Here is a 27,428-nt window from a genome sequence, read left to right as displayed (position 1 = left end):
TCCATATATATTAACTTAGATACTATCATAAATAATAATTTTAGAATGTTACACTCACTCAGTGGACAAAAAGGCTAAAATATGTTATTCAGAGTTGGATAAGTTAAACTAGTAACTTTTTCTTTGCAATATTTGAGCAAAATTGAAAGTGATTAAGGGATTACTGTGTTTTTTGAAAAGATGGTTTGCATTTCAGAAACATGTTATATAGGCAAGACTTGGAAGTTAATCAGTTTCCAGTGGCGCTTGGGTGGCTCAGTCAGCTAAGCGTTTGACTCTTGATTTCAGTTCAGGTCATGATCTCAGGGTTCGTGAGTTCAAGCCCTTAGTTGGGCTCTGTGACACTGACAATGGATTCTCTCTTGTGCCCTCTTTCTCTGCTCCTCTCCCACTCGTGCGCAGGTGCACGGGCTCGCGCTCTCTCTCTCTCTCTCTCTCTCATTTAAAAAAATTAAAAAAAAGTTGAGGCACCTGAGCAGCTCAGTCAGTTAAGTATCCAACTTGGGCTCAGGTCATACTCTGGCAGTTTGTGAGTTCAAGCCCCGCATCAGGCTCTGTGCTAACAGCTCAGAGCCTGGAGCCTGCTTCAGATTCTGTGTCTGCCCCTCTTTCTGCCCCTCCCATGCTCACACTCTGTCTCTCTGTCCCTCAATAAATAAATGTTAAAAAAAAATTTAAATAAATAAATTTAAAAACAATAAATAAAAAGTTAATCAACTTCTTAATCACAGGGGCTGTTATATTGAGAATAGTGAAATGGTTAAGGTGCGGATGCTCTGGAGCCAGAGGGCATAGGTTCAGATCTTCTTAATCTTAACTTCCTGCTTGCTAGCTATACAATGTTGGGCAAGTTACTTAACCTCAATTTTCCCAACCATAAAAGAGGGATGATAAAAGTACCTTTTTCAGGTTATTAGGAAGATATGATATTATAACACACATAAAGTTATTAGAATGGAACCTGATGCCTGATGGTAACTACTAATATTAACCTCCATTATCATCACTATCCTACTGTTATTACTATTGCTAATATTATTGCTAACATCATCATCATAACCTTCAGAAGCTTTTATACTGGCCCTATTTATCAAAGTCAGTAAAATCCACCTGTAATTTTGAGACACACTTATAAATTAAGAACCCATTACAACAGAACAACATCATCAGAAGAGCCCATTGTTGTCTATGGTTTCTATTTTAGAAACTAGAGGGGCACCTGGGTGGCTCAGTTACTTAAGCATCCAACTCCTGCTCAGGTCATGATCTCACAGTTTGTGAGTTCAAGCCCTGTGTCAGTCTCTGTGCTGACAGCTCAGAGCCTGGAACCTCCTTCAGATTCTGTCTCCTCCTCTCTCTGCCCCTCCCATGCCCATGCTCTGTCTCCCTTTGTCTCTCAGTAATAAATAAATGTTAAAAATTTTTAAAAAAGAAACTAGAGAAACCAGTGAACTGAAAATCCATCATGTTTATGAGGTTTCTATGTAGATAATACAGAAAACAAAGAACTGAAAGATCCACTGTTTACCAGATGCCTACTGTGCTACATCCTGTAAATAGAGATTACAGTGGAGATAATGCCTCCCATGAGATGGAGGTAGTATCCCATTTTTTCAGATAAGGAGCTGATGGGCCTCCTAATAGCTAAGTCATTTGTCCAAAGTCTCATAGGTAGAAAGGAATGGAGCCAATACCACGTCTTAAACTCCAAACTCACATCTTTCTGATGCAGTGTAGCTCACTGGTGCCCTACCTGAGTTTTACTTAGCTCTGCCTGGGGCAAACTGTATTGTATTACTTTTTCCACATCAAATCATCATTCATATTTGGAAATGTCATCAGTGTTTAGATGACCATTTCCTTTTTTTTAAGTTCATATTTTTTTTTTAAGAGAAAGACAGTACATGCATCTAAGTGGGAAAGGAGCAGAGAGAGAGGGGGAGAGAGAATCCCAAGCAGGCTCCGCACTGTCAGCACAGAGCCTGACCTGAGGCTTGAACCCACAAACTGTGAGATAATGACCTGAGCTGAAATCAAGAATCAGACACTTAACTGACTGAGCCACTCACGTGCCTCTGGAAACCATTTATTTTTTAAAACAACTTTTACCTAAGGACATAAGTCACATTTTATTTTTATAACCTAATATATCTAGCCTACTGTACAGTTGATAAAGGCTAGCCAAAAATAATAGCTAGCTGAAAAGAACAGAAATAAAGTTGTGGTACTATAGCTAATTTAGCATGACAGCCAATTGGCAGTTTTAGCTTATTCCTAAATATTGATACTGGAAAAGTTTATGGAGGCTGGAGACCCTAACATTTGCAAGGTTTTGAAGAACGTTTTTCCCTTTAAATTGTCTTTCAAATTTTAGGTTTCACTGCCTCAAAGTTCTCAAGGAATTGCCCATCAGACTTATCAGCAGCCTGTTATGTTCCCTAATCAGTCTAATCAAGGATCTATGCCCACAACAGGAATGCCAGTTTACTATAGTGTCATTCCTCCTGGTCAACAAAATAACTTAAGGTGAGTACGACCAAGAAACCTAATCCTATAGCTTTTCATTGTTTATCATGATTATGATCTGTTGCTAATTTTAAAATTCACTAAGGGGCATGACCTGAAATCATTATCTAATATAGAATAGATAAACTATGATACAGTCTACTTCTCTAATAGTTCTAACAAAATCAGTATAAGCAAAACATTTCATATGTAAACTGAAGAGTCAAATCATCTCTCTCATGTGCCTAAAGGTAGGCAATTCACCTCATAACCAATAGTGGTCATAGACCTTGGAGTTTGGAGCATTTCTTAATATTTAAGGTTTTTGTAAGGAATTGTGGGAGAATATTTCTTGTATATAATGTTAGCAGCAAAATTTCTTGCTGAAATTTTTCAGGCTACGGGGAACTCATTTTTCATCACTAAGTGGAGGAAGGCATATAGCAGAAGCAAATGATAATAGCTCTGTCTAAAAGCAAGTTATGGAACTACTTCTTTAGCTACTTCAACTCAGAAGAAGAGAAGCTTCTCTGATAAGCCTAATGTGATACAAATAGTAATCTTCCTTTGAATTGGGTCACTTTAGTCCATTATTCAGAAAGTATTACAGTCTTTGATTTATTCTCATGACATCCCTGTAAGGTTGCCAGAGGGACTGCATTGCTGTTTTCAAGAAGGAAGACTTAAGTTTTAATTGCTGGTAAACGGTTGGCACTGGTTATGGTTACCGATGATGGTATTAGGGGTGAGAAAGGAATTGACAGACTTGTTTCATTGAATCTACTTGGGAGAATGGAGACGTGCCTCTCATTTTATTTTTTACCAAACAGACACAACACACACCCAGGAACTCACATATTTCCTTGCCCTTTCCAGCTCTGTGATGTCACAGATTGAAGAGGCCCAGGATTTTTAATCAGCAAGTTGGTTATGAATCACAGGCAGCTTTGGAGTTTTATATTCTAATGAGCTCTTTTGAGGTAGAGCAGCTACACACTGAAAATAGAAATGTATACTGTGTTAAATTTCCCATTTATTGTATAAGTTTAAATTCTGTAAATAAGGAGAAAATGCTCCCAATCTGAGCTGCTTTTTCTAATTTAAGTAAACTTGGGGTCTGTAATTCCAGTTCAGCCTTCAATTGTCAGAAGCAGAATTTTGTGCTAAAGCAGGTGAAATGTATGGTGTGAGAATGGCTGTGAATTATCTGCGTTTTGAACCAAAGTATAATGTTTTTTTGACCTGAGAGAAAATTACCAAAGAAATCATTCCAGTGTAGAGCAGGAGCTGAGATTAGGGCATATTACTTAATACAGTGACTTATTAGAGATCAAAAAGACCCCTGGTTTTGTAAGTTTTATAGGCCTGCATGCTGAGTAAAGGAGCTTTCTTGAAAGAAGATCAAGTCTAAAAGGATCTATAAAGATGGCTTAGACTTTAAACTTTCCCATGTTTGTTATATTTATCAGTCCTTTGAAACAAAAGCAACCTTGTCTCGACTTCTGAGGGAGCTGGCCCTAGGAGTGTCTATAGATGTGAAAGAGCACAGCCCTGTACTACCACCCCTAAATTCAACCTTGTTTTAAGTATGATGGCAGGATCTAAAAACTGTCAAGTAGATGCTGATAATTATACTTCGGAAAGAACCATACGAACTTTTAGTTCCTGGGCCTGCTTCTGCAAGAAAATAAAAATTGGGGGAGCTGGCCTTGGCCTGAGAGATAGTTTGGAAGCCCAGCAATTAAAAGAGAAGTGAGATTCCCCTCCAACTTGAAATTTAGAGAAAGTTTTGGGAACTACTCAGTTTAGGGCTATGACCTAGAGGAGTAAGTTCAGTGTGAAATAAGCTAGCTATATATTGACAGTAGTGATTGGTTACTGTGTAACAAACTACATTGATCTCTTCCAACTACAGATTACCAATGTGAGAAATGGAATGGGTGTCACTTAAAGCAAGAATCTGTATCCTGTCAGACTTTTATCCTGGTACCTTTTATGCTAGTTATTAAGTAGGAGTACAAGTCATATACAGAATTGATTTAGGATACCCCTGAGTGAAAAACATTTGTATCTAATGTTATTTTTAAAAATTTTTAAACTTAAAAAACATTTTTAAATATAACAGCATTTTAAAAAATGTAACCGCATTCTTTACAGAAAATTTATTTGTTATTCTGGGCAATATTTAATAAACAAATTGCCATAATATTTCAGATTTCCAACTTAAAGATCAACTGTTGGCATTTACTAATTAGATCATCATATTCCTATCCAAGAGTTAATATTATAGAGACCATTCCTTCATTAATATAAATTTGTTTAGCTTGTATAAATTATACTTTATCTTACATATTCCAGTGTGTTTACACACAGAACAGAGGTTTATCTGAGTATTCCAGCACCTAGAGCAGGGCCTAACCCAGGGTAGAAGCTCGGTAAATGCGTAGTAAATGGAATACACTTCTTTAATGGCAGAGGCCAACTTACACATATGTATTGGTACATGTATATTATTCATTCTCAGTTATGTACAGTTATGGGCCTTAATGTTACTATTTTGTTTCTGTAATCTCTATATGCTTTTAAATTTTTCATTAATTTTTTTACTACAAAATATATTATGCTTGCTGACACAAGTTAAACAATCAACACAAAGGTGTGTAAAATGAAGGCTAATCATTAGGCCTCACTCTGCCCTCACCTTCAGGTAACCGGTGTTCAACATTCTAGAGGATGGATTCTCTCACATTAGCCTCCTGCCCAAACAAACATATACACATGTAAAATACATATGTATTGAAATTAGGCAATGGTTCTAATGAAATAGACATTATCTTGTATTCATTCTTTAACAATGTATTGTCAATATCAGATTAGTAAAATTCAGTCTAAGACATTCTTGTTTTGTGTGTTTGTTTTTTCCTAATTTCTTCACAAACATAGTTTTACATAAATGCAGTCATGTTGTGCAGGTGTTTTTTTTGTTGTTGTTGTTATGATGTCCTTCTTTCCCCTGACCCTGTCAACGAGATTCTTTTCCATATACACACACGTTGGATAACCCATGTTTCTCTTCTGGTTTATATCCTTCCTCTCTTCCTCCTTGTACCTAAGCATATGCTAACAAAGGTAATGGGTATGGAGACCCAAGATTGATGAACACAGACATAAAGTGGAATTTATAAATAATTTAAAATATGAAATGTCTACAACTTGGGTTTTTTTTAATACACAACCATATCATGTTTGAAATATGAGAGAATTAAATCTTTCAAATTTTATACTACAGTTGATATAGTAGATTTTTTTTTCCAGCTAGCTTCATTTATTTTAAGACACTGTGCTTATAACTTCTACCTTTTTCTCAGGAGTCCAAATGTATGCCCTGTTCCTAAAGGCTCTTCATCATGGAGTCTAACTGATTTGATATCAGGTTATGAGGAGGTCTAACCTAGCTACTTTTTATAGATAACTGAATCTTGTGCCATTAGGTATTCATTGATGGGGAACATGATACGCTTAGAAGAAGATGAACTCGTGGGCACCTGGGTGGTTCATTCGGTTAAGCAGCTGACTCTCACAATTTGTAAGATCAAGCCCTACATCTGTGCTATCTGCGCCAAACCTGCTTGGAATTCTCTCTCTCCCTTTCTCTCTGCCCCTCCCCTGCTCTCTCCTTCTCTTTCTCTCTCAAAATAAACATTTGGGAAAAAAATTTAAAAAGAAGGTGAGCTTTGGAATCAAAACATGATTTCAAGCATGTGTGACCTTAGGGAAGTTAATTAGTCTTTTTGTACTCTGGTTTTCTCATCTATAAGAGATAAGTATAATACCTCACAGGATCAGTTTGCAGAATTCAATGTGTAGGACTTTGTGTATAAAAATGATTCTAAAATACAGTTTATGCTGCCTATGTTCTTAAGTAGAAGACACTGAAAACAGTTAAGATGTTTTATTGCTGATTCAGAGCCATAATCCTGAGCATCAGTAATTACAGTGTGCCCCCCCACAGAAGTTTGAAGCATGTTGGACATATTTTCATTTACTTTCTAACCTCAGAGTCTTTCTTGGTCAGTTATCATTAGTGTAGTGTTCTAAATCTATAGTGGAGTTACCAGAACTAAGTTTTTAAAAAGAAAGGCTGTGAGTCAGATCCTGGAGGGCTCTACTTTGAAAAAAGGTTGTGATATCCTTGAGGAATTAGTGACTTCTATTTTAATAGTTCATGTCCCTTTACCTCTTACCTGGATCTGAGCTATGTTCCAGATTATTGTGGTGGTTAGACACTTCCCCAAAAAGTAGTAGGAAAGCTGAGAGAAATCATAGACTATCATTAGTTTGTCCTTTAGGCAGAAAATATTTTCGAGTGTTATTCCCAAGTAGACTAAATATAATAAAATGTTAGTTTATTTTCTAAATTACTTGTGTTTTCTATGTGACCAGAATTTACATATTTGTTCTTTTCTTGTATGCCAAGCTAATACTTCTTAAAAGACATTCCCTTTGTAGGTTTAACAAAATTTATCTCAGGGCTCCTGGGTTGCTCAGTCGGTTAAGCATCCAACTCTTGGTTTCAGCTCAGGTCATGATCTCACAGTTCATGGGTTCGAGCCACATGTCAGGCTTTATGCTAATAGCAAGGAGCCTGCTTGGTATTCTTCCTCTCTGTCTCTCCCCAACTTGTGCGTGCGTACGCACGCTCTCTCTCTCTCTCTCTCTCAAAATAAATAAACCTTAAATAAGAACAGAAAATTTATCTCCATTTACTTCAGTGAATTTGAAATCTGCATTTTTACCAAAACATTAAGCTGAGGAGTGAAAAAATATACTACATTGTCCCTTCAGGGTAACTTACATAAAGAAAATATGTACAGTTGATCATTGTTGTGAATTTGTATTTGCAAAATTGCCTATTCCCTATAATGTATTTGTAATCCCAAAATAGATATTTGTGGGCTTTCTCAGTCATTTTCAGATATGCACAGAACAATGAAAAATTTGAGTCACCCAACGTACACAGTCTCAGCTGAGGTCAAACATAAGGTTACAAGTCTTCCTCCTTACTTCAGCTCGCATACTGGAAATGTCCTTTTCAGTCTATTTAGTGCCACAGTTTTGGCATTTTTGTGCTATTTGGTGATTTTTGCCGCTTAAAGTGGCCCCCAGGCATAGTGCTGAAGTTCTTTCGAGTGTTCCTAAGCACAGGAAAGCTGTAATGTGTCTTATGGAATAAATATGTTTATTCTGTTATGAATTATATTGTTGGCCATCAGATCAATGTTAAGGAGTCAACCATGTGGCACATCCAGGAAAAAGGAAGAAGTTCACCCATCTGTAGGGGAGACCACTCCAGAAAGTACTAAGGTAACCTCTAAAGTGTGTGATGAAGCTGTAGTAAAGACAGAAAAGCAGATAAATTTGTGGATTCATGGGATGACAGCTAATAAAAGCATAATGACAACATCATAAGACCAGGCTGAAGAAATTTTGGTCCAATTATTCTGCGCCAGGAAAGTGTCAAAACCTTATCAAATAATGTTTAATAAAAAAAATTACATATAATTAATTATTGTAAGAAATCTATATTACAGGTCTTTAAACAGATACACGTGAGAATAAGGTTACATGTTGATCAGTTGATGAGGATATTGTGACCAGATGCTCTTAGTAACCCTGTATTTCCTGTAGCGACAGTGGCTCGGTATTTGCTAATTCAATGAACGTTCATATGACTTTTAGAACATAATTATCATGAATAACAAGAATCAGCTGAATTTTATGCCTCATACTGTATTAGCCACCATAAAGGCCTGCAGAATGCATAATAATGGAGAGTTTATATTGTTAGTGAGTTTTAATCATTTCCACTGCTAAAGCTTACTAAATCTTAATGAAGTATTATATTCAAGTGAAGACTATAAAATTTGACAGATCTGCACACTTTATTTTTCAGAACACTATAAAAAGTTTGTTTTCCTTTCTAATGCCAAGATTCAATCCAGCAACAATTTACATATTTAGATATGGAAAAATGATAAGACATAGTCCTTGTCCTTAGGGAGCTACAGTTTGTTTTTTTTTTTGTTATGGGCACCTAAACTTACACATAAGAAACAAATAGAAAGTCCTATAAGGAAGGGATAATTTGAAAGCATTAAGGAACAAAATATGTATAGCTACTAAGCATTTTGCTAGTATATATAACTTAGCATTATTACTGTTTGAGCCCTACCTTACCTGGTCAACATTTCTTCACCTTCTGTTTCAGTCCATCTAAAAATCTAAAATAGGGTTTTGGAGGTGCCTGGGTGACTCAGTCAGTTAAGCGTCCGACTCTTGATTTTGCTTCAGGTCATGATCTCCCAGTGGGTCATGCTACACACCGAGCATGGAGCTTACTTCAGATTCTCCTTCCCTCCCTCCGCCCCTCCCCCACTGTGGTGCATACATGCACTCTCTCACAAAAAAAAAGAATTTTTTTAATGGGGTTTTTATTACGGAAAGCTTAGAAATGCAGATAAAAACTTTCTTCCAGAATGTTTTCTTATGTAAACTCTTTACATTTCTAGAACCTTGTCTTTAAAGTGTCCTTCTTTGAAAATGATAGTGTGTTTGTTTTTATTTTACATATAGACTATGAAACAGGAAAAGTTAATCATAGAATTTAACCTGAAGGTCTAAACTTTTCTACCCTGATTTCTAGAACCCTAACTTATAACTTGTCTTCCAGTGATTCCTAATCTCATCAGCTTGTTAGAATCACCTGTAAAACTCTTTCAAAATACTGTTAATAGGGACTCCTGGATGGCTCAGTCAATTAAGCATATCCAACTCTTGATTTCTGCTCTCAGATCATGATTCCAGGGTCATGAGATGGAGCCCCACAGTGGATTCCACACTGACAGTACAGAGCCTGCTTGGGATTCTCTCTCTCTGTCTCTCTCTCTCTGCCCCACCCCTGCTCACTCTCACACTCGCTCGCTCTCAAAATAAATAAACTTAAAACACTGGTCATAACCCCTAGCTCTCTACATTCTCATTTCACCGGCATGGGCCTGATCTGGGTGATTCTTCAGGCAACAAGAGTTAAGACCCTTCACCTGCGCTAAGCCCTTCTTCTCATCTTGTTTTTATCCAGAGAGCTGAGCTGTGTATATAGCCATAATCCAGTAATATTTTAAACATCTGCAAGAAAGTTATATCTGATTATCACTGTTTATTGGTAAACTTTTATCCAAGACCCAATATTTAAAGATAAAACTGTATAAATTACACAATTCCAAAAAGTATACTTAGTTTTAGATGGAAAGTATATGTTAAACTCTGGGCTTAAAGGGTCCTCATCCATACACTTTATGTTTTTTATTAATGGACTGTAATTAGCTCCATTCCACTACCAGATTATAAAAAGAGCTAAGATTTCTGTAACAACAGTGAGCCTTTGTTTTGAAAAATGGCTTCCTTAGCTTGAGTTGCTTAGCAACCTCATTTTTTTTGGGGGGGGGGAAGCAGCTCCTTATGCAGAAAAATAGAATTTGAATTGTTAATTTTACTTTTCAGCTAAACCTTTCAGTTATCACTGAGGCAACTTTTTGTTTGCATTAGATTTGTTGTTATGTATACTGTGAAGATTGCAAGTTATGTCTTGTCATTTTCAGCAAGCCATTTAGTGGTCAGAAGAACTGGTTTTACAACTAATTGTGGGATTTCTCTGTTTTTGGTATGGAGAAAAATTAATTCCCTTCCTGCAGTGTCTTCAAAAGTGACAAGCTAGTTGGATAATATCTTAAAAATGCCCTCATTTTTAATGGATTTTTTTCCTTTTGTTTTACCTTTCATTTCTCATTTTTATCTTGAAACTCAAAAGGAGAATATACTTTTGTTTTTGATCTGTCATCTTAAAGGGCTCGCATACACAGAGAGAAGCTTGAAGAGACCGTAACCTTTATTTTTCAGAACTTGCTAGAAAATGTTTTCACAGTATCTTTATGAAATGATGAAAAGCAAACCTCCTTTTAAGTCTTTTCCCTTTTTCCTCCCCACAATCTGTTTTTCCCCATTTTTATATCTTACTCTTGCTATATACTATTGGGATCCTGTTGATATCCCCTTTGTCCTACTCCTGGAACCTGTCTTGGATTCATTTTATTTCTCCTAAACTTCTGGTTTCACATGTTAACTTTTTCATTTGCCTCAGCCATCCTTTGACATAATTGATGGTAACAAAGTCTCAGTTTGAACCGTATTTTCTGGTGAAATTTTGTTTTTGTTATTAACTAGGAAGTTAACTCCAAGCCTAGAGAAATAAAATGTAAAGAGAAAATGATTTGGGGGGCTAAAACATTCCCTTTCCACAGCATTCATTTTCTCTTCACCAAATGTAAAATACACTTTTTACTATTTTTGTAGGCGTGTATTTATTAGCAAAATTTATTAGTGAATTAAGTTTCATTGACAAAATGTTAAACGGGAAGGAAAGAAGATGCTATAGCTGTTTTATTTTTTGTGAGTTCAAAACGAATCATAGTAGTAATATTGTAGATTTAGAATACTAATATTTAATAGGTACCTTAATATTTAATAGGTACCTATAAAGAATGCGGAGGAAAGCTAACCTTTCATGCAAAAATCTCTTCATGTTACACATAAGCTAACTGATCATATTTGTGGCTCTTCCTCATTCTCTCTCAGTGGGTTTCTGTTGACAAATACCCAGAATATTTCTCCTACATCTGTATTTCATCTATTTGAAACAGTCTTTTCTCTATCTCTGATTACATATATGATACATAGTCATTGCAGAAAATTTAAAAATATAAAATGTTTCAAAACATAAAAATGTGTGAAAAAGCAAGGGCTCCTGGGTGGCTCAGTCGGTTAAGTGTCTGACCTCGGGTTAGGTCATGATCTCACAGTTCATGTGTTCGAGTCCCATGTCGGGCTCTGTGCTGACAGCCCAAAGCCTGGAGACTGCTTCGGATTCTATGTCTCCACATACTGTCTGTCTGTCTGTCTTTCTCTCTCTCTCTAAAAAATTAAATACTAATTTTTTTACATGTGAAAAAGCAGATCAACTACTGTCAGCTATTATCTCCCAGAGATAATCACTGTTAAATTTTGGCACGTTTCTCAAGTCATTTCTCAATACATACATAATATGTAAACTTTGCTAGGAATTCTGGGTTTTAAACAGTGTATTTTCTATAGTTTTAATTGACTCTGGCTTACAAATTAAACCATATAAAAACACATGGTATAAACTTTTTAATTTCTGCCATATCCTTTGCCCTTTGTCCAAAGCAGTTACTATTCACCAAAATTATCACTGTTTAGACTTTGGTATGAACCTTTATAACACTTCTATTTCTTTTAGGTACATATGTGAAAAACTTGAGTTTTAGAAAGAGAGCATCATTGTTTTTGTTGAGAGGTTAGGAATGTCCTTGTTTGTGTTACTGTGAATTTTTTTTTGCATATGTGAAATTATTTTCATAAATTTTTTATTCTGCTGCAGCTTGCTTTTTTCATTATATATTNAGATATGAACAGACACTTCTCCAAAGAGGACATCCAGATGGCCAACAGACACATGAAACGATGTTCAGCATCCCTCCTCATCAGGGAAATATATATTACTTTTAAATATTTTTCCACAGAGTATTTGGATCATTTCTTTTAGGTTAGAATAAAGAGAAACCAACTCATAAGAGATCAGACTAAGGAATTTGTGTTTAAGTTTAATAAGTTGCTAGGGGTTTTCTTTTAATGTTTTATTTATATTTGAGAGAGACAGACACAGAGCACGAGTGAGGGAGCAGAGAGAGAGGGAGACACGGAGCCCTATGTAGGGCTCGAACTCAGGAATCTTGTGGGATCATGACCTGAACTAAAGTCAGACGCTCAACCAGCTGAGCCATCCGGGCGCCTCTGTTGTTGTTTTTATTTAGTTCAGTAGCAGGTCCTGAGATAGATTTGATTTAACGCAAGACCACAAGCGAAGGGCCCCGTGATAGAAGCATCAAGTGGCAGGATCCTTGCCTGTGGTGGTCACAATCAGAAGGGGTACGTCTAGGAGGACTTTTGAAAGAATTTACAAATATTTGGTGATATTATAAGTGATGATTAAAAATTTCAAATATTTTGATGGAAAATGTTTTACTAGCAACAATAGAATGCTGGGGTTGGAGGGGCACCTGGGCTCGGTTGGTTGAATGTCCGACTTCGGCTCAGGTCATGGTCTTGCAGCTTGTGAGTTCAAACCCCACATTGGGCTTGCTGCTGTCGGCCTGTCAGCACAGAGCCCACTTCGGATCCTCTGTCCCCCTCTCTATGCCCTTCTCTTGATTGTGCTCTCCCAAAAATAAGTAAATTTTTATTTTTTTAAATGTTGTACTTATTTCTGAGAGAGAGAGAGAGAGACAGCATGAGCAGGGGAGGGTCAGAGAGAGAGACACAGAATCTGAAACAGGCTCCAGGCTCTGACCTGGCTGTCAGCACAGAGCCCATTGCAGGGCTTGAATCCACGAACCATGAGATCATGACCTGAGCCGAAGTCGGCTGCTTAACCAACTGAGCCACCCAGGCACCCCAAGTAAATATTTTTTAATGTTTTTCAATGTTAGAGTTGGAAGTAAGTGTAAATATTATTTGGATATCATTTACTTAAAAATATGTACTAGATCTAGAGTCAACAAGCTTATCTTTAACAGGCCAGAAAGGAAATATTTTAGGCTTTAAAGGCAAAAATATAAAATTTTGATACTATTTTAGGTATTTATATAAGAGAGAAAATAGGTTGATAGGCATGGAGGAGGGCACTTGTTGGGATGAGCACTGGGTGTTCTATTTAAACCAACTTGACAATAAACTATTTAAGAAAAAAAAAGAAATTTCATTGACAAAATTCAAAATATAATAATAATTGAGGACAATTTTTTTTTTACCACAGGCCTACTAATGACATGAATATAATTACTCTTCATAGGGAGATAACATTTCATTTAACTAAGGAGCTCAAAGTGAATATTTTCTATCAAATTGATCGCAAATGTTTATCAGTAAAAATCATTCTTGGCTTGCAGGCTATTCAGAAGCAGACACAGAGTCATAATTGGCCCAGTGGCCATAGTTTGCCAATACTTAGACTAGATGATTAATAACCAGCAATAGCTAAGACCTATATGAAACCCTTTGAAATGAAGGCTAACTACACAGGAAGAGAGCAATAGGAAAGCCAAAATACAAGGGGATTTCAAAGATTAACAAATGTTGCTAGGGAGGATGAAAACTATTAGATGGAGAAGTCATTGTATGTAACAAGAGGTCATTTGTAACCTTCCAGACAGTATGTAGTAGATTAGAGAACTCTGAGAAGGAAATGACAAGTTTAGACAGTTCAGGAAGTCTTATGTATGAACGGTCCAGAGTATTTATTCAAAAATAGGTAGTTCTTTTTTAAAGGATAATAAAGAACTTGTATAAAGGAGATATTCAGATTAAAAATGTATTTTTTAAATTTTAGAAGAAAAGTAAATCTCTTAATCTTCCCTGCCTTCTTTTTGAATCGTTAAATTTTCACTGCTTTCTTCCCCATGTAAGTTTTAAGCTTTTCCAAATGGTTCTAAAAACCCAGTGATGTTCTGTATAGCCCAACATTTGGAATGGCTTTCAATTTTATTTGGTATTCCTTCAGGCCGTAGGTAACCAAGATAACACACAGTCCCCTGAGATAGGCCAAGTTTAGGAAGTGTAAGAGGCTTGTCTTAGAAATACCCCTCTGGCATATCCCTTGTATTTTATTTTGTGAATAATTTCTGTGGCTTGGAATTGTGCTGACTTTGCATTTTACTTACTGGTTTTGGGAACAGTATAAGGCACACTGATGAAAGTATCTTAAAAATCTTCATCCTCCTGCCTTCCATTTCTAGCCGAGATGGTTATTGGGAACTGGATTTATCCTCCTGCCTTAACTTAAAAGTAGGGGTGCCTGGGTGGCTCAGTCAGTTACACATCCAATTCTTGGTTTCAGCTCAGGTCGTGATCTTGCAGTTTATGAGTTCAGGCCCTTCCACACTGGCAGTGTGGAACCTGCTTGGGGGGAGTTCTGTCTCCTCTGTCTCTCCCCTCCCCCACTCGCATAGTCTCTCCCAAAATAAATAAACTTAAAATATTTATATCTACAAAACCAGATTTCTTTAGACAGTGAGGGACAATAAATCCTGAGAGAAGGAAAATAAAATGAGTCTCATCTTGCTGCCTAGCAAGAATTTCCTAGCCACCACTCGAGGATGGGCCTAAGCAGAGCCTCTCTCTCAATTAAAGAGATGGAGTTAGGAGTGCAAGGAAGCCAAGGTGGCTAGAGTTTACAGGACAGAGTGCTGAAGAGAAGAGACTACCAAGAGAAGGCTGTGGAGATCTACAGAGGGACCCTCTTGAGTCTAATAGATTCCTGCCTAGTGTTTTTATGTACAAAATCCATCCAAGGCCAGGAGCAGGCAGGACAATCCCTGGAGCTCATACAAGGATGGGAATAGTTTATATTCCTACCAGCCAGAGTGCCAAAACCTTATTATACATGAGACGTCGAGTGGAAGACCTAAAAGGACAGTGTCTCAGTAGTGGGGGGAACATTAGCCCTAGATTAAAGGCTACTCTGGTCATACCTAAAGAAAAGCAAGACTCAAAAGAATTAAATGATTTCTCGGTAACTTAACTGTGACTCGGCAAATATTGTTAAAAAATACAAGAATATCCAACGCCCAGCAAGATTAAAGTTACAATGCCTGCCGTCAAATCAAAAGTTACCAAGTATGGAGAGAAGTAGGAAACTAAGGCTAGTAATGAGGAGAAATATCAGCTAATTGAAACTGTTTGCAAAACAATATTAATACAAAAATCAGAGAGGGGGAAAAAATGAATAGAGCATCAGTGCTCATAAAGGGGCCTAATACATGTGTAATTGGCATCCTCAAAAGAGAGAAAAGGATAGAAAAAAAATATTTTTTAGTAAGTAATGGCTGAAAATTTTTTTAATCTGATGAAAATTATAAACCCACAGTTCCAAAAATAGTTCAACGATCTCCAAGGAAAAGAACATGAAGGAAAAAACTTCTTAAAAAAAAAGTGGTAAAGAGAAGATCATAAAAGCAGCCAGAGAAAAAAAGACATTACATAAAGGGGAACAAAGGTAAGAATGGCAGCAGACCACTTGCTAGAAACCACACAAGCCAGAAGACAGTGCCACGACATCTGTATTTGAAGTAGTGAAAAAAATAATCTAGAGTTATACCAGTAGACTTATTTTTGAGAAACAAAGCTGAAATGAAGATGATTTCAAATGTATAAAAACTGAATCACAAGTGACCTGCACCACAAGAATTGTTGAAGTCTTTCAGATAGAAAGAAAATGTCTGATGGAAACTGGCCCCTGTACAAAAGAATAAAAATAAAAAGTCAAGCAGTATACTGGCTCATAAAATTGAGTATCTTAGAAAAAACCACGTAGAAAATATAACAAGAATTCTCAAACCCCAGTTAAAACAAAAACACACCCTGGGAAAATTTGTTTAAAAAGTTAAACCTACTATGTGACCCAACTATTCCACTTCTAGGTATTTAATCAAGAGAATTGAAAAGTGGGACCAACCCAAATGTCCAGCTACAACTGAATGGATAAACAATTTGTGTTACATTCATCAATGGCATATCACTTAGCAATAAAAAGAATGAACTATTGACATATACAACATGGATGAATCTCATAATTACCCTGAGTGGAGAAAAGCCAGATAAAGGTATATACCATATGATTCCATGTATATGAAACTGTAGAAAATGCAGCCTAATCTTTTACATGAAAGCATTATCAGTGTTTGGGGCAGGGTACAGCTAAGGGGGAGTTAGTTGATGGAGAAGAAGGAAGGAACTACAAATGGGGCATAAGGCAACTTCTGGGTTAGTGAAGGTTTCATGATATATACATGTGTCACAGCTCCTCAAATAACACCCATAATGCGCAGTTTATTTTCCATCAGTTATACCTCCTTAAAGCTGTAAATAATGATTTTGGTCTCCTTTTCTAATAGTTTGAGCAAAGACCAGTTTTATTTAAAATGAAGAGAAAAGCTGCAAAACTAACATCTTTAAAAGTAAGTATTTTGGGGGCGCCTGAGTGGCTCAGTTGACTAAGCAACCAACTTCAACTCTGGTCATGATCTTGTGGTTTGTGAGTTCGAGCCCTGCATTGGGCTCTGTGCTGACAGCTCAGAGTTGGAGCCCATTTTGGATTCTGTGTCTCCCTCTCTTTCTCTCTGTCTCTGCTTCTCCCCTGCTCACACTGTCTCTCTCTCCTTCAAAAATAAGTATTTTTTAAAAATAAGTATTTTTAAGGAAAAATATATACCACAGGGCATTTAACAGAGGCATAAAAGTAATTTCTTAAAGCTTTTAAGCAAGTAAATGACTGAAAATAATTCCAACAAAATAAGTGTAAAATCTTTATGCAGAAAACAAACATGGAGAGAAACTAAACATCTTTGATGTTGAAGATGTGCACCTGTGGTTGAGCAGTTTTGCTACTAGGTTTATACCTTAAAAAAGAAGCCAGTAGTGTCCCAGAACCCAAATATGGTTTGAGCTAAGAATGGTTTTTAAATTTGTAAAGGATAATTTTAAAAATCAAAGAAGAATAAGCAATGGAGACCATGTATCCCACAGAGCCTAAATATGTATACTAGCTGGTTCTTTACAGAAAAAAATGTTCCAGACTCTACCTTAAAACCTTAACAGATGTGTACTAGAGACCTGTACATGAATGTTTGCAGCAGCCACCCAAATTGAATGGATAAATGTCTTATGTATCCATTCAGAGCACAACAATACAACGGTTAGAGGTGTGTGCAGGGGAATGTATGGGAGCTTCTAAGATATTACTGATGTTTTGTGTCTTTATTCAAATGGTGGTTCATTTTAGAATTCTTTGAAATGTAAAACATATTTGTGGCCATATATATATATTTATATATATGTTTATATATGTATTATATATATATTTATATATATATATAAATATATATATATTTCAGACCCCCAAAAAACATAATAAAAACACTTGAAGAGAAACTTAACTATGGGGGAAGACTTCAGGAGATAAAAGCCAAAGAATGAGAGGAGAGGAAATCGAGACAACTTTTGAGGAGGATTGCTTTCATAAAAGGGAAGCTTGAATTGAAATAGTACATGGGAGGGGAAAGGAGGTCAAGAAAGAATGTCCTTTTCTTAATTGGAAAAAGAAGGTTTGTATATTGAAGGAAAAGACAGTAGAAAGGTACGCCTCTGCAGGACGAAGAAGGAGAGTTGTATGGTCCCTAAGGAAGGGGAGAGCCAGCATTCCAAGTGAAGTACGTTAGTCGTAGGTAAGAGTGCGGAGGGTTCACATATGGGAAATAGAAGAAACAGTACATGAGTTAGATTATGGTAGGGGATAGGTGCAGAAAGGAGTTTGTGAAAATTCTTTTCTCCCAACTGTTTTTTTTTTCCCACTGATTTAGGATTTAAGATAGGAAATACATTATCAAAGAGTAGATGAATATTGGAAAGTTTCTTAATGTAAAGATCCAGTGCAGTTACAGTAAGACAGATTTCAGAAGGAAAGCAGCAAGAAGTTGGGAAATGTAACAGATATGTCTGGTAAAAGCTTATTACATAAAATGCTGTTATCACTTCTGTACTAGAATAAGAACAGTGAAACTCAACAAACAATTCATGGAGATAAATAGTTCACTCAGTTGACTGAAACTAATGGTAAATTACCACATAAGAAAATGTTTACTCACCAACAGTCTTAAGAAATGAGAATTACGACAACTTTAACAGCAAATGGAAGATAAAACAAGAGTTAAAGCATTCTGCATAAAGCCAGACATTGCTAGTTGGTAGGCATATGAAAAGCCCACTTCTCTATAAATCAGTCTGATGACATTTAGTGAAACACAAAACTGCTGTACTTTTTTATCCTATAATCATATCTACATATTTAATCCAGTCCCAAAATTAAAATTGCTGCAAGAGACGTTTATAACAGTGCTCTTAATAGGAAAATCTAACAAAAAAGATCCAAAATATGTGAAGCATAGAGAGTATAGTCAATGGTATTTTAACGTTATATGGTGGCTTGTGTATGGCTACACTTGTGGTCAAGGTAACATAACATATAGAGAAGGTGAATCACTATGTTGTATATCTGAAACTAATGTAACATTGTCAACTATACTTCAGTTTTAAAAGTTTTTTTTTAAGTCCAAGGAAATATGGAATAACTTTTGAATAGTTTTTAAAAATGTTTTAATGTTTATTTTTATGAGAGACTGACAGACAGACTGGAGGTAGGGGAAGGGCAGAGAGAGAAGGAGACAGAATCAGAAGCAGGCTCCAGGCTCTGTGCTGAAAGCCCAGAGAGTTCAGACTCACAAGCCATGAGATCATGACCTGAGCCAAAGTCTGATGCTTAACCAACTAAGCTACCCAGGTGCCCTAATTTTTCAGTAGTTAAACTATCAATTTCCTATTTTCTGCTGGGCTAATTAAGTTTGGTTTACATTTATAATGAAATTTGCTTAGTTGGCACACATGTTAAGTCAGACATTGGGACCAAAGGGTTTCAGAGTGTTTGTTCTGTGTTAACTGCTTCAGTCTTTGTAATTCAGAAGAATTAAGTGTGTGATACTCAGACTACTACAGTCCCCAAATGGATTCTGTTGATTAATTACAGCATCTTTGGGGAACACAGCCATGCATACTAAGTAGTAAGTTCAGGCATATTTCCTATACCATTGGCAATAAGACATCAGATGGTTGAAAAAGAGAGAAAACCAAATGACTTCCTAGTACACCTTGCTAACTGTTCATAAGTTTTCAAAGATAGCATCTTTCGTAGCCCCTAAGAACTGTACCAGATGTGGAGCTTGCTTTTCAAATGAATTAATTACTGCGTGAGAAGAATATACTTAGTCATTGTCTCCCATCAAGAAAGTAACAGTTTGAAATAAATCATGATGTTTGCAAAATCATGAAGAGAAGATGATGACCGTAACATTTTTGTTTAGAATTTCCCATCTGATTGCTTAAGTCATCAACCCTCTTGTGGGCAACTTCATGTGATAGAACTACTTTGTGAATATCTTTTATATATATACCCCATTCTTATTCATTCTGCCATTTCTTATTTATCTTATTTGCAACACTGTTATTGGGATAAAGTTCACATACTGTACAGTTCACCTACTCAAAGTATACTTTTCAGTATATTCACAAATATGCAACTGTCACCACAATAAATTTTAGAACATTTTCATCTCCTCAGAAAGAAACCCTGAGGTGGAAAAAAAGCAAGTGTCCATTAACAAATCAATGAATAAACAAAATGTGGGTTGTACATACTCTAGGATATTACTCACCCTTAAAAGGAGGGAAATTAAGACATGCTACATCATGGATGAATCTTAAAGATTATGCTGTATGAAATAAGCCAGTTACAAAGGGACAAGTGTTGTATGATTCCACTTGTATGAGTTACCTAGAGTAGTCATATAAACAGAAAGTAGAATGTTTTTCTAGAAACAGAAAGTAGAATGATGGTTGCCAGGGGCGGGGAAAGAAGTGGGGAGCTGGTATTTATGGAGTACACTTTCAGTTTTGCAAGTTGAAAAGAGTTCTAAAGATGGACTGTGGTAATGATTGTACAATAATGTGAATGTACTTACTAGTACTGAACTATACACTAAAAAATGGTTAAAATGGTGAATTGTAAATTGTGTATTTTACCACATTTAAATGTTTTAATGTGAATAGACTGGTGAAAATAACAAGGAAAGAAACTATACCCTTTAGCTGTTATCCCCTGACACCACCACCATCTCCCAGCCACTCATTTACTTTCTGTCTCTATAAATTTCCCTGTTATTTCATATGAATGGAGTCATGGGTAGTCTTTGTGACTAGCTGCTTTCATGCAGCATAATGTTAAGTCTCATCCATGTTAGCATGTATCAGTAGTTCGCTACTTTTACTGCTAAATAATAATACTCATGTTCCATTGCATAGATCTGCCACATTGTGTTTATCCATTTGTCAATTGATGAACATTTGGGTTGGTTCCACACAGTACTGCTATAAACATTAGTTTGTACATTTTTTTTAAGTTTGTTTTAAGTAATCTCTCCACCCAACCAGGGGCTCAAACTCACAACCCCAAGATCAAGAATCACATGCTCTACCAACTGTGCCGGCCACATGCTCCTAGTTAGTAAGTTTTTGTGCGGGCATATGTTTTCATTTCTGTTAGTATACTGGATCATATGATGACTCTGTTTTTTTTGTTGTTTTTTTTTTTTATGTCTTTATTTTATTTTGAGAGAGAGACAGAGAGTGAGCAGGGAAGGGTCAGAGGGAGACAGAGAATCTGAAGCAGGCTCCAGGCTCTGAGCTGTCAGCACAGAGCCCGACGTGGGGCTTGAACCCACAGACTGAGATCATGACCTGATCCGAAGTCGGACACTTAACTGACTGAGCCACCCAGGCGCCCTGTGGTGACTCTGTTTTAATCATTTGAGGAACTGTCAAACTTTTCCAAAGAAGCCACACCATTTTACATCCCCGTAAGCATTGCATGAGTGATTTAATTTCCCTGCATCCTTGCCAACACTTGTTAATTATTTGACTTTGTTTATTATAGCCATTCTAGTAATGTCTCATTGTGATTTGGATTTTGATTTCCCTGATGACTGATGATATTGAGTATCTTTTCATGTGCTTATTAGCCATTTGTATATCTTCCTTGGAAAATGTCTATTCAGATCCTTTGCCCAATATAATTGTTGTTTGTCGTTTTATTATTGAATTTTAAGAGTTCTTCCTGTATTCTGATACAAGTCCCTTAATACATCAGTGACTTGGAAATATTTTGTCCCATTTTGCGAGTTGTCTGTTCACTTTATTGTTCAAGTACAAAAGTTTTTAATTTTGATGAAGTTCAATTTATTTTTATTTTGTTGATCATGCTTTTGGTGTCATATCAAATAATTCATTACCAGCTCTAAGATCACAAAGAGTCTTGTGTGGATTTTCTTCTAAAACTTTTATAGTTTTAGCTCTGACATTTAAATCTTTGATCCACTTTTAGTTAATGTCTTATACGGTATGAGATCAGATCTAACTACAGTCTTTTTGCACATGGTGATCAAGTTGCCCCAGCACCATTTGTTGAAAAGACTATTCTCCCATAGAATGGTTTTGGCACCCTTATCAAAAATCAGATGATCATAGGGGGTTCTGGGTGGCTTAATCAGTTGAGCTTCTGACTCTTGATTTAGGCTCAGATTATGAGATCAAGCCCCACACCAGGCTGTGTGCTAAGAATGGAGCCTGCTTGAGATTCTTCTCTCCCTCTCTCTGCCCCTCCCCAACTCGTGCACATGCTACATCAATCATTCAGTCAATCAATCACATGATCATAAATGTCTGAGTTTATTTCTCAGTGCTACTCAGTTAATCTATATGTCTGTCCTGTGCTAGTGTCACATTGTTTTGATGGAAGTTTGAAATTGGGATATGTGAGTCCTCCAACTTTGATCTTTATCAAGATTGTTTTGGCTTCTCTGGGTCTTTGCAATTTTATATGAATTTTACAATCAGTTTGTCAGTGTTCACAAAGAAGTCAATTGGAATTTTGATGGGAATTGTGTTGAATCTGTAGATTAATTTGAAGTATTGGCATCTTAACTATGTTAAGTCTTCCATTCCTTGAACATGGAATGTTTTCCAATTATTTTCTTTCAACAGTTTCTGTAATTTTCAGAGTTAATTTTATATGTCTTTTATTAAATTTATACCTAAGTATTTTATCTTTTAATGATATTTAAATAAAATTGTTTTAATTTTCTTTAGATTGTTCATTGGAAATGTATAGAAGCATAATTAATTTTTTATATATTTGTATTTTGTATTTATGTTGTATCCTACAGCATTGTCAAACTCATTTTACTAGTTATATCCTTCCTTAGTGCATTTTTTAGGATTTTCAAGATCATGTCATCTGTGAAGATACGGTTTTGCTTCTTTTTCAGTCTAGATGCCTTTTGTTTTATTTTCTTGGCTCATTTCTCTGGCTAGAACCTCAATACAATGTTCAGTACAAATAGTGAGTGCAGATATCCTTGTTCATGATTTTAGCAGGAGAGCACCCAGTCTTCCACCTTAAGTATGATGTTAGCTGTGGTTTTTTTCACAGATAATCAAGTTGAGAAAATTTTTTTCTCTTCCTAGTCTGTTGGATATTTTTATTATGGAAGAGTATTAGATTTTGTCATATATTTTCTGCACCCATTGAGATGATCATGTGATTCTTAGTTTTATTATATAGTTTTTATTATTTGATGATGATATATTACATTAATGGATTTTACTGAGTCCTGGTGTATAATTATTTTCATGGATTGCTGGGTTCACTTTACTAGTATATTAAGGATTTTTGTATCTATATTCATAAGAAATACTGGTATGTTGTTTTCCTGTGATACCTTTTTCTGATTTTAGCATTGGGGTACTATTAGCCTCATAGAATGAGTTGGGAAGTGTCTCTTCTATTTTTTGGAAGATTTTATGAAAAACTGTTGTTAATTCTTTATATGTTTGATAGAATTCATTGATGAAGTCTTCTGTGCTGGAGCTTTTGTGTGGGTAAGATTTTTGGGGGGTTTTTTGGGTTTTTTTGTTTTTTTTTTTAAGATTTTTTTTGATTAGTACTTTGGTCTCCATTTGTTACAGGTCTAGTGCAGCATTGATGGTATAGTGGTGAGCATAGCTGCCTTCCATTTTTTTTAGGTCTATTTGAATTATATATCCTTGATCCATTTTGGTAGTTATCTGTTTCTGGGAATTTGATCTAATCTGCTGGTGTATAGCTTTTCATAGTATCCTTTATTAATCCTTTTTATTTTTGTAGATTCAGTAGAATCTTCCTTATTTATTTCTGATTCTGATCATTTGAGTTTTCTCTCTTTTATTTTCTTGGTCAGTCTGACAAAAAGTGTCAGTTTTCATTGGTCTTTTCAGTGAACATATTTACGGTTTGAGTTTTTTCCTGTTTTTCTGTTCTGTATTTTATCTATTTTTACTGTATTCTTTATTATTTACTTTCTTCCACTTGCATTAGGTTTGATTTGCTCTTCCTTTCCCACACCTATGTCTTAAGATGGAAATGTAGGATACTGATTTGAGAATACTTTTCTTGAAATAGGCATTTACAGCTATGAGTTTCCCTCAAGCACTGCTTTAGTTGCCCCTTTTACTATGTTGTGTCTTCTCTGTCATGTATCTTATGGTTACCCTTTTGATTTCTTCTTTGACCCACTGATAATTTAGGATTGTGTTAATTTTCACTTTAAGATTATTGGGTGTTCTATTATTGTTTTAAGTTTCAGTGTTTATTTTTGAGAGACAGATTGTGAGCAGGGGAGGGGCAGAAAGAAAGGGAGACACAGAATCTGAAGCAGGCTTCAGGTTCTGAGCTGTCAGCACAGAGCCCAACATGGGGCTTGAACCCACAAACAACAGGCTCATGACTTGAGCTGAAGTCAGACACTTAACTGACTAAGCCACCCAGGTGCCCCTAGAGGGTTCTGTAGATGTCTTTTAGGTCTGGTTGGTTTATAGTGTTGTCACAGTCTTCTATTTTCTTGTTAATCTTCTATGTTATTATTTTATCTATTATTCAGAGTGGGTGTTACAGTCTTCAACTATTACTATGGATTGTCTATTTCTCCCTTCATTTCTATTAGTGTTTGCTTCATATATTTTGTGCTTCTTTATTAGGGGCTGATATGTTTATAACTTATATTTTACCGACTTAAACTTTTTCATTATGAAATGCTTTATGTCTCAAAACATTTTTTATTAATACATAGTCACTTTTACTTTCTCATGGTTACTATTTGCATGACGTATCTTTTCCCATCCTTTTTTCCAGTATGTCTCCTAAGGACAGTGTATATTTGAATCAGCATTCTACTTAAACTGTGTCTTTTGATTGAATTGTTTAATCCTTTCGCATTTAATGTTACCGATATAATTGGCTTATGTCTACCATTTTGCTTTGGGTTTTTTGTTTGTTTGTTTGTTTGTTTTGGTCTCTTACGTGTTTTCTGTTTTTCTTTACTTCTGCTTTTTCTGCTTTTTTTTTACATTAAGTGAATATTTCCTATGTGGCAGTTTAATTTTTGCAGTATTTTTTCCTTTTTTGAGTATTTTTAGTGATTTTTCTAGAATTTACCATATACATCTTAAGGAATCCAAATGTACTTAGTACTTATACTAGTTAAATTCTACCATCATATAGAAAAAAGTACCTGTTATAATTAGTACCTTAACATCTGTAGGCAATACAGCTTTGCCTCCAACCTATTTCCTTTGTGCTTTTATTGGCAAATATATTACATTTGTATATTATATGGGCCCACCACTACATTATATACATATTATTTTATATAGTTGCTTTTTAAATTTTTTTTATTTTTTCAATGTTTTTATTATTTTTATTTTTGAGATAGAGTGTGAGCAGAGTAGGGGCAGAGAGAAAGGAAGACACAGAATCCAAAGTAGGCTCCAGGCTCTGAGTTGTCTGCACACAGCCTGATGCAGGACTTGAACTCAGAAACCACAAGATCATGACCTGAGCTGAAGTCAGTTGTTTAACCTACCGAGCCACCCAGGCGCCCCATATAGTTGCTTTTTAAATCAACTAGAAGAAAGGAAGTAAAGCATGCCACTTTTGGTTTTGGAACTATAAGTTTGAGCCCCACATTGGATATAAAGATTACTTAAAAATAGAGTGTTTTTTAAAAAATAAGAAATTAGGCTATTCTGCCATCCCATCTTTTGAAATTATACTTAAAAGATTTTATGAAGCTATTTGGGGAACAGGATGCATGTTCTTTAGTTATCCCCCAGGTGTATCAGCATCATTCTTGGTATCAATGGCAACATTACAGTATCACTCTAGGAGCAAACTTAATACATATCTAAATTATTACCAGAAAGAAGAGCTTAAGACCAATATAATAGAACTAAAATTATTGTTTGGCAGATGTTTTTCACCACTTCACTGAGCTTCTACAGTGATGTATCCAACAGGTCCAGTAACACAGCTGCTTCATGATAGCTAGTTCATGCTAGTGGGTCAGTCAGAATATGATCCTTCTCAAAATCAGTCATTCTCCCAAGAGCACCAGTGGTTGATTGTGTTTGATAATAGCTGCCCTTACAGTACTCAAGCCAAAGTATCTTTTATCTGAAATGTGATAGTGGATTTTGGCTCTTATACCAGTACTTAGAAAATTCAAAGTTCATATTTAAGGAAAATGTTAGCCCTGACTGCAGGTACTTTAGCAGCTTAACTGTTTATTTAATGGGAAATAACCCAGTTTTCCACCCGAGGCCATCAGTTTGCTAGTAAAATATGAACTGTGCCTCATATCAGAAGACTAGATTCTTCTATAATTAACTCCATGCTTTAAATTCATCATAGAATATAGTTATGATATGTCTGTAATCCAGCACCTGCCAGAGGCTTAAATGCTTCCTTCTTTTATCATCCTGGCAGAGTTGTATAATCCTTTGGGTTCACCATTTTGTCTTAGCTGCCAGGAAACACAAAGCTAGATTCAGTGCTCAGTGAAAGCAACAATTTTATCTCAGATGGCCTTATCCCATTTCTGTTTTGTCTTTTAAATATATGCTTTACTTCTTAGTCTGTTGAATTTTTAGAAATATTTTACATTTGGGAATAGGTGAGCTCTACAGAAGTATTTGTATAAATCTGAACATGTAACCAGAAAGCCAAGGAAAATTGGCCATTTGCATTTAAGGAAAAAACCTAAAATATTATGTAGTATTTTATTTGACATTTGTTTTTATTAATTGAGCATATAGTTTGGTCAGATTCTAATTAGTTGAGAGTTTTATATATATTGTCCTAAATAGGTGGTGTCATCACAAAAGTACATAAGCTAGAAATCACCTTGACTTGCAGAAAGGTTATAAGGCAGAAAGTTAATATTTTCTTCTAGAGACAGCAAGTTCAGCTGAGTGCCTGACCCTCAAATGAGTTGAAGGTTTATGTTGCACAGGATCAGTATAACTGCTTCCAGATGGCCGGCTCTGACATCTGCTGAGGAGTTCTGAAGGAGATTCAGATCAGTCGTTGAAATTAAATCTCTGAAACAACATTTAAAAGTCAAACTTTTCAGGCAGTTTTCATAGGATATTTTTAGTGCTTATTTTTTATACTTACAAAATGTACACGTGCTGTTTTGGAAAAAAGCAAATAATATAAATCGTCAAGAATCAGCTATATTCCCACAACTCTAAGTTGATTATTGTCATATTCATGTTTTCCTCTCCCTCTTTTTCTTTTCATATATTTTGAAAAGAACTTATAGGTCGTATCCATTTTTTTTTTTTTCGGTGTATTCAACCATTTAGTGAGCATTTTGAATTTCTTTCTTGGCATAGAGTCCTTAGAGGGAAATTAATAGGTCAAAAGACGTATCTGTTCTTAAGGTCCTTAGTACATTTTGACAAAATCTTCATTTTGTCTTTATAGGTACTGACTTGTTTTTGTTGTTTTCATGTTTCATAAAAAGAGACATATCTCATTTTAATTTGGCTTTTGGAGCATTAATAAAAATGTACGTTTTCTCATTGCACTGTGTTTTTAATTATTTGGCCAGGTCTTTTATCATAGTTTGGTAAGGTAAGTATTAATCACACATTTATTAAAGAGAGAGCTGAAGGTCAAAAACATACTACAAGTAAATGGAATTTGAACTCAAACTTGTGCTACCTTCTAACACCCAAATACATGGTTCTTT

At 35.7% G+C, this 27,428-nt stretch overlaps 1 protein-coding gene across 9 annotated transcripts in view; it reads left to right on the top strand.

Moving 5' to 3' along the window:
- R3HDM1 (R3H domain containing 1) overlaps window positions 1–27,428 on the top strand; it is a 127,711-nt gene that overhangs the window by 79,736 nt on the left and 20,547 nt on the right. For all 9 annotated transcript variants that reach the window (XM_077747832.1, XM_077747828.1, XM_077747824.1 and 6 more), the window contains one exon: window positions 2,375–2,526. In XM_077747832.1, coding sequence (XP_077603958.1) covers window positions 2,375–2,526 — 152 coding nt within the window. The remainder of the gene's footprint in view (window positions 1–2,374; window positions 2,527–27,428) is intronic.

This window comes from Crocuta crocuta, unplaced genomic scaffold (assembly GCF_008692635.1).
Source record: "Crocuta crocuta isolate KB4526 unplaced genomic scaffold, BGI_CrCroc_1.0 scaffold427, whole genome shotgun sequence".
NCBI lineage: Eukaryota > Metazoa > Chordata > Mammalia > Carnivora > Hyaenidae > Crocuta > Crocuta crocuta.
Note: the sequence above shows the minus strand (reverse complement) of the source record. Positions and strands in the feature narration are given on the sequence as shown.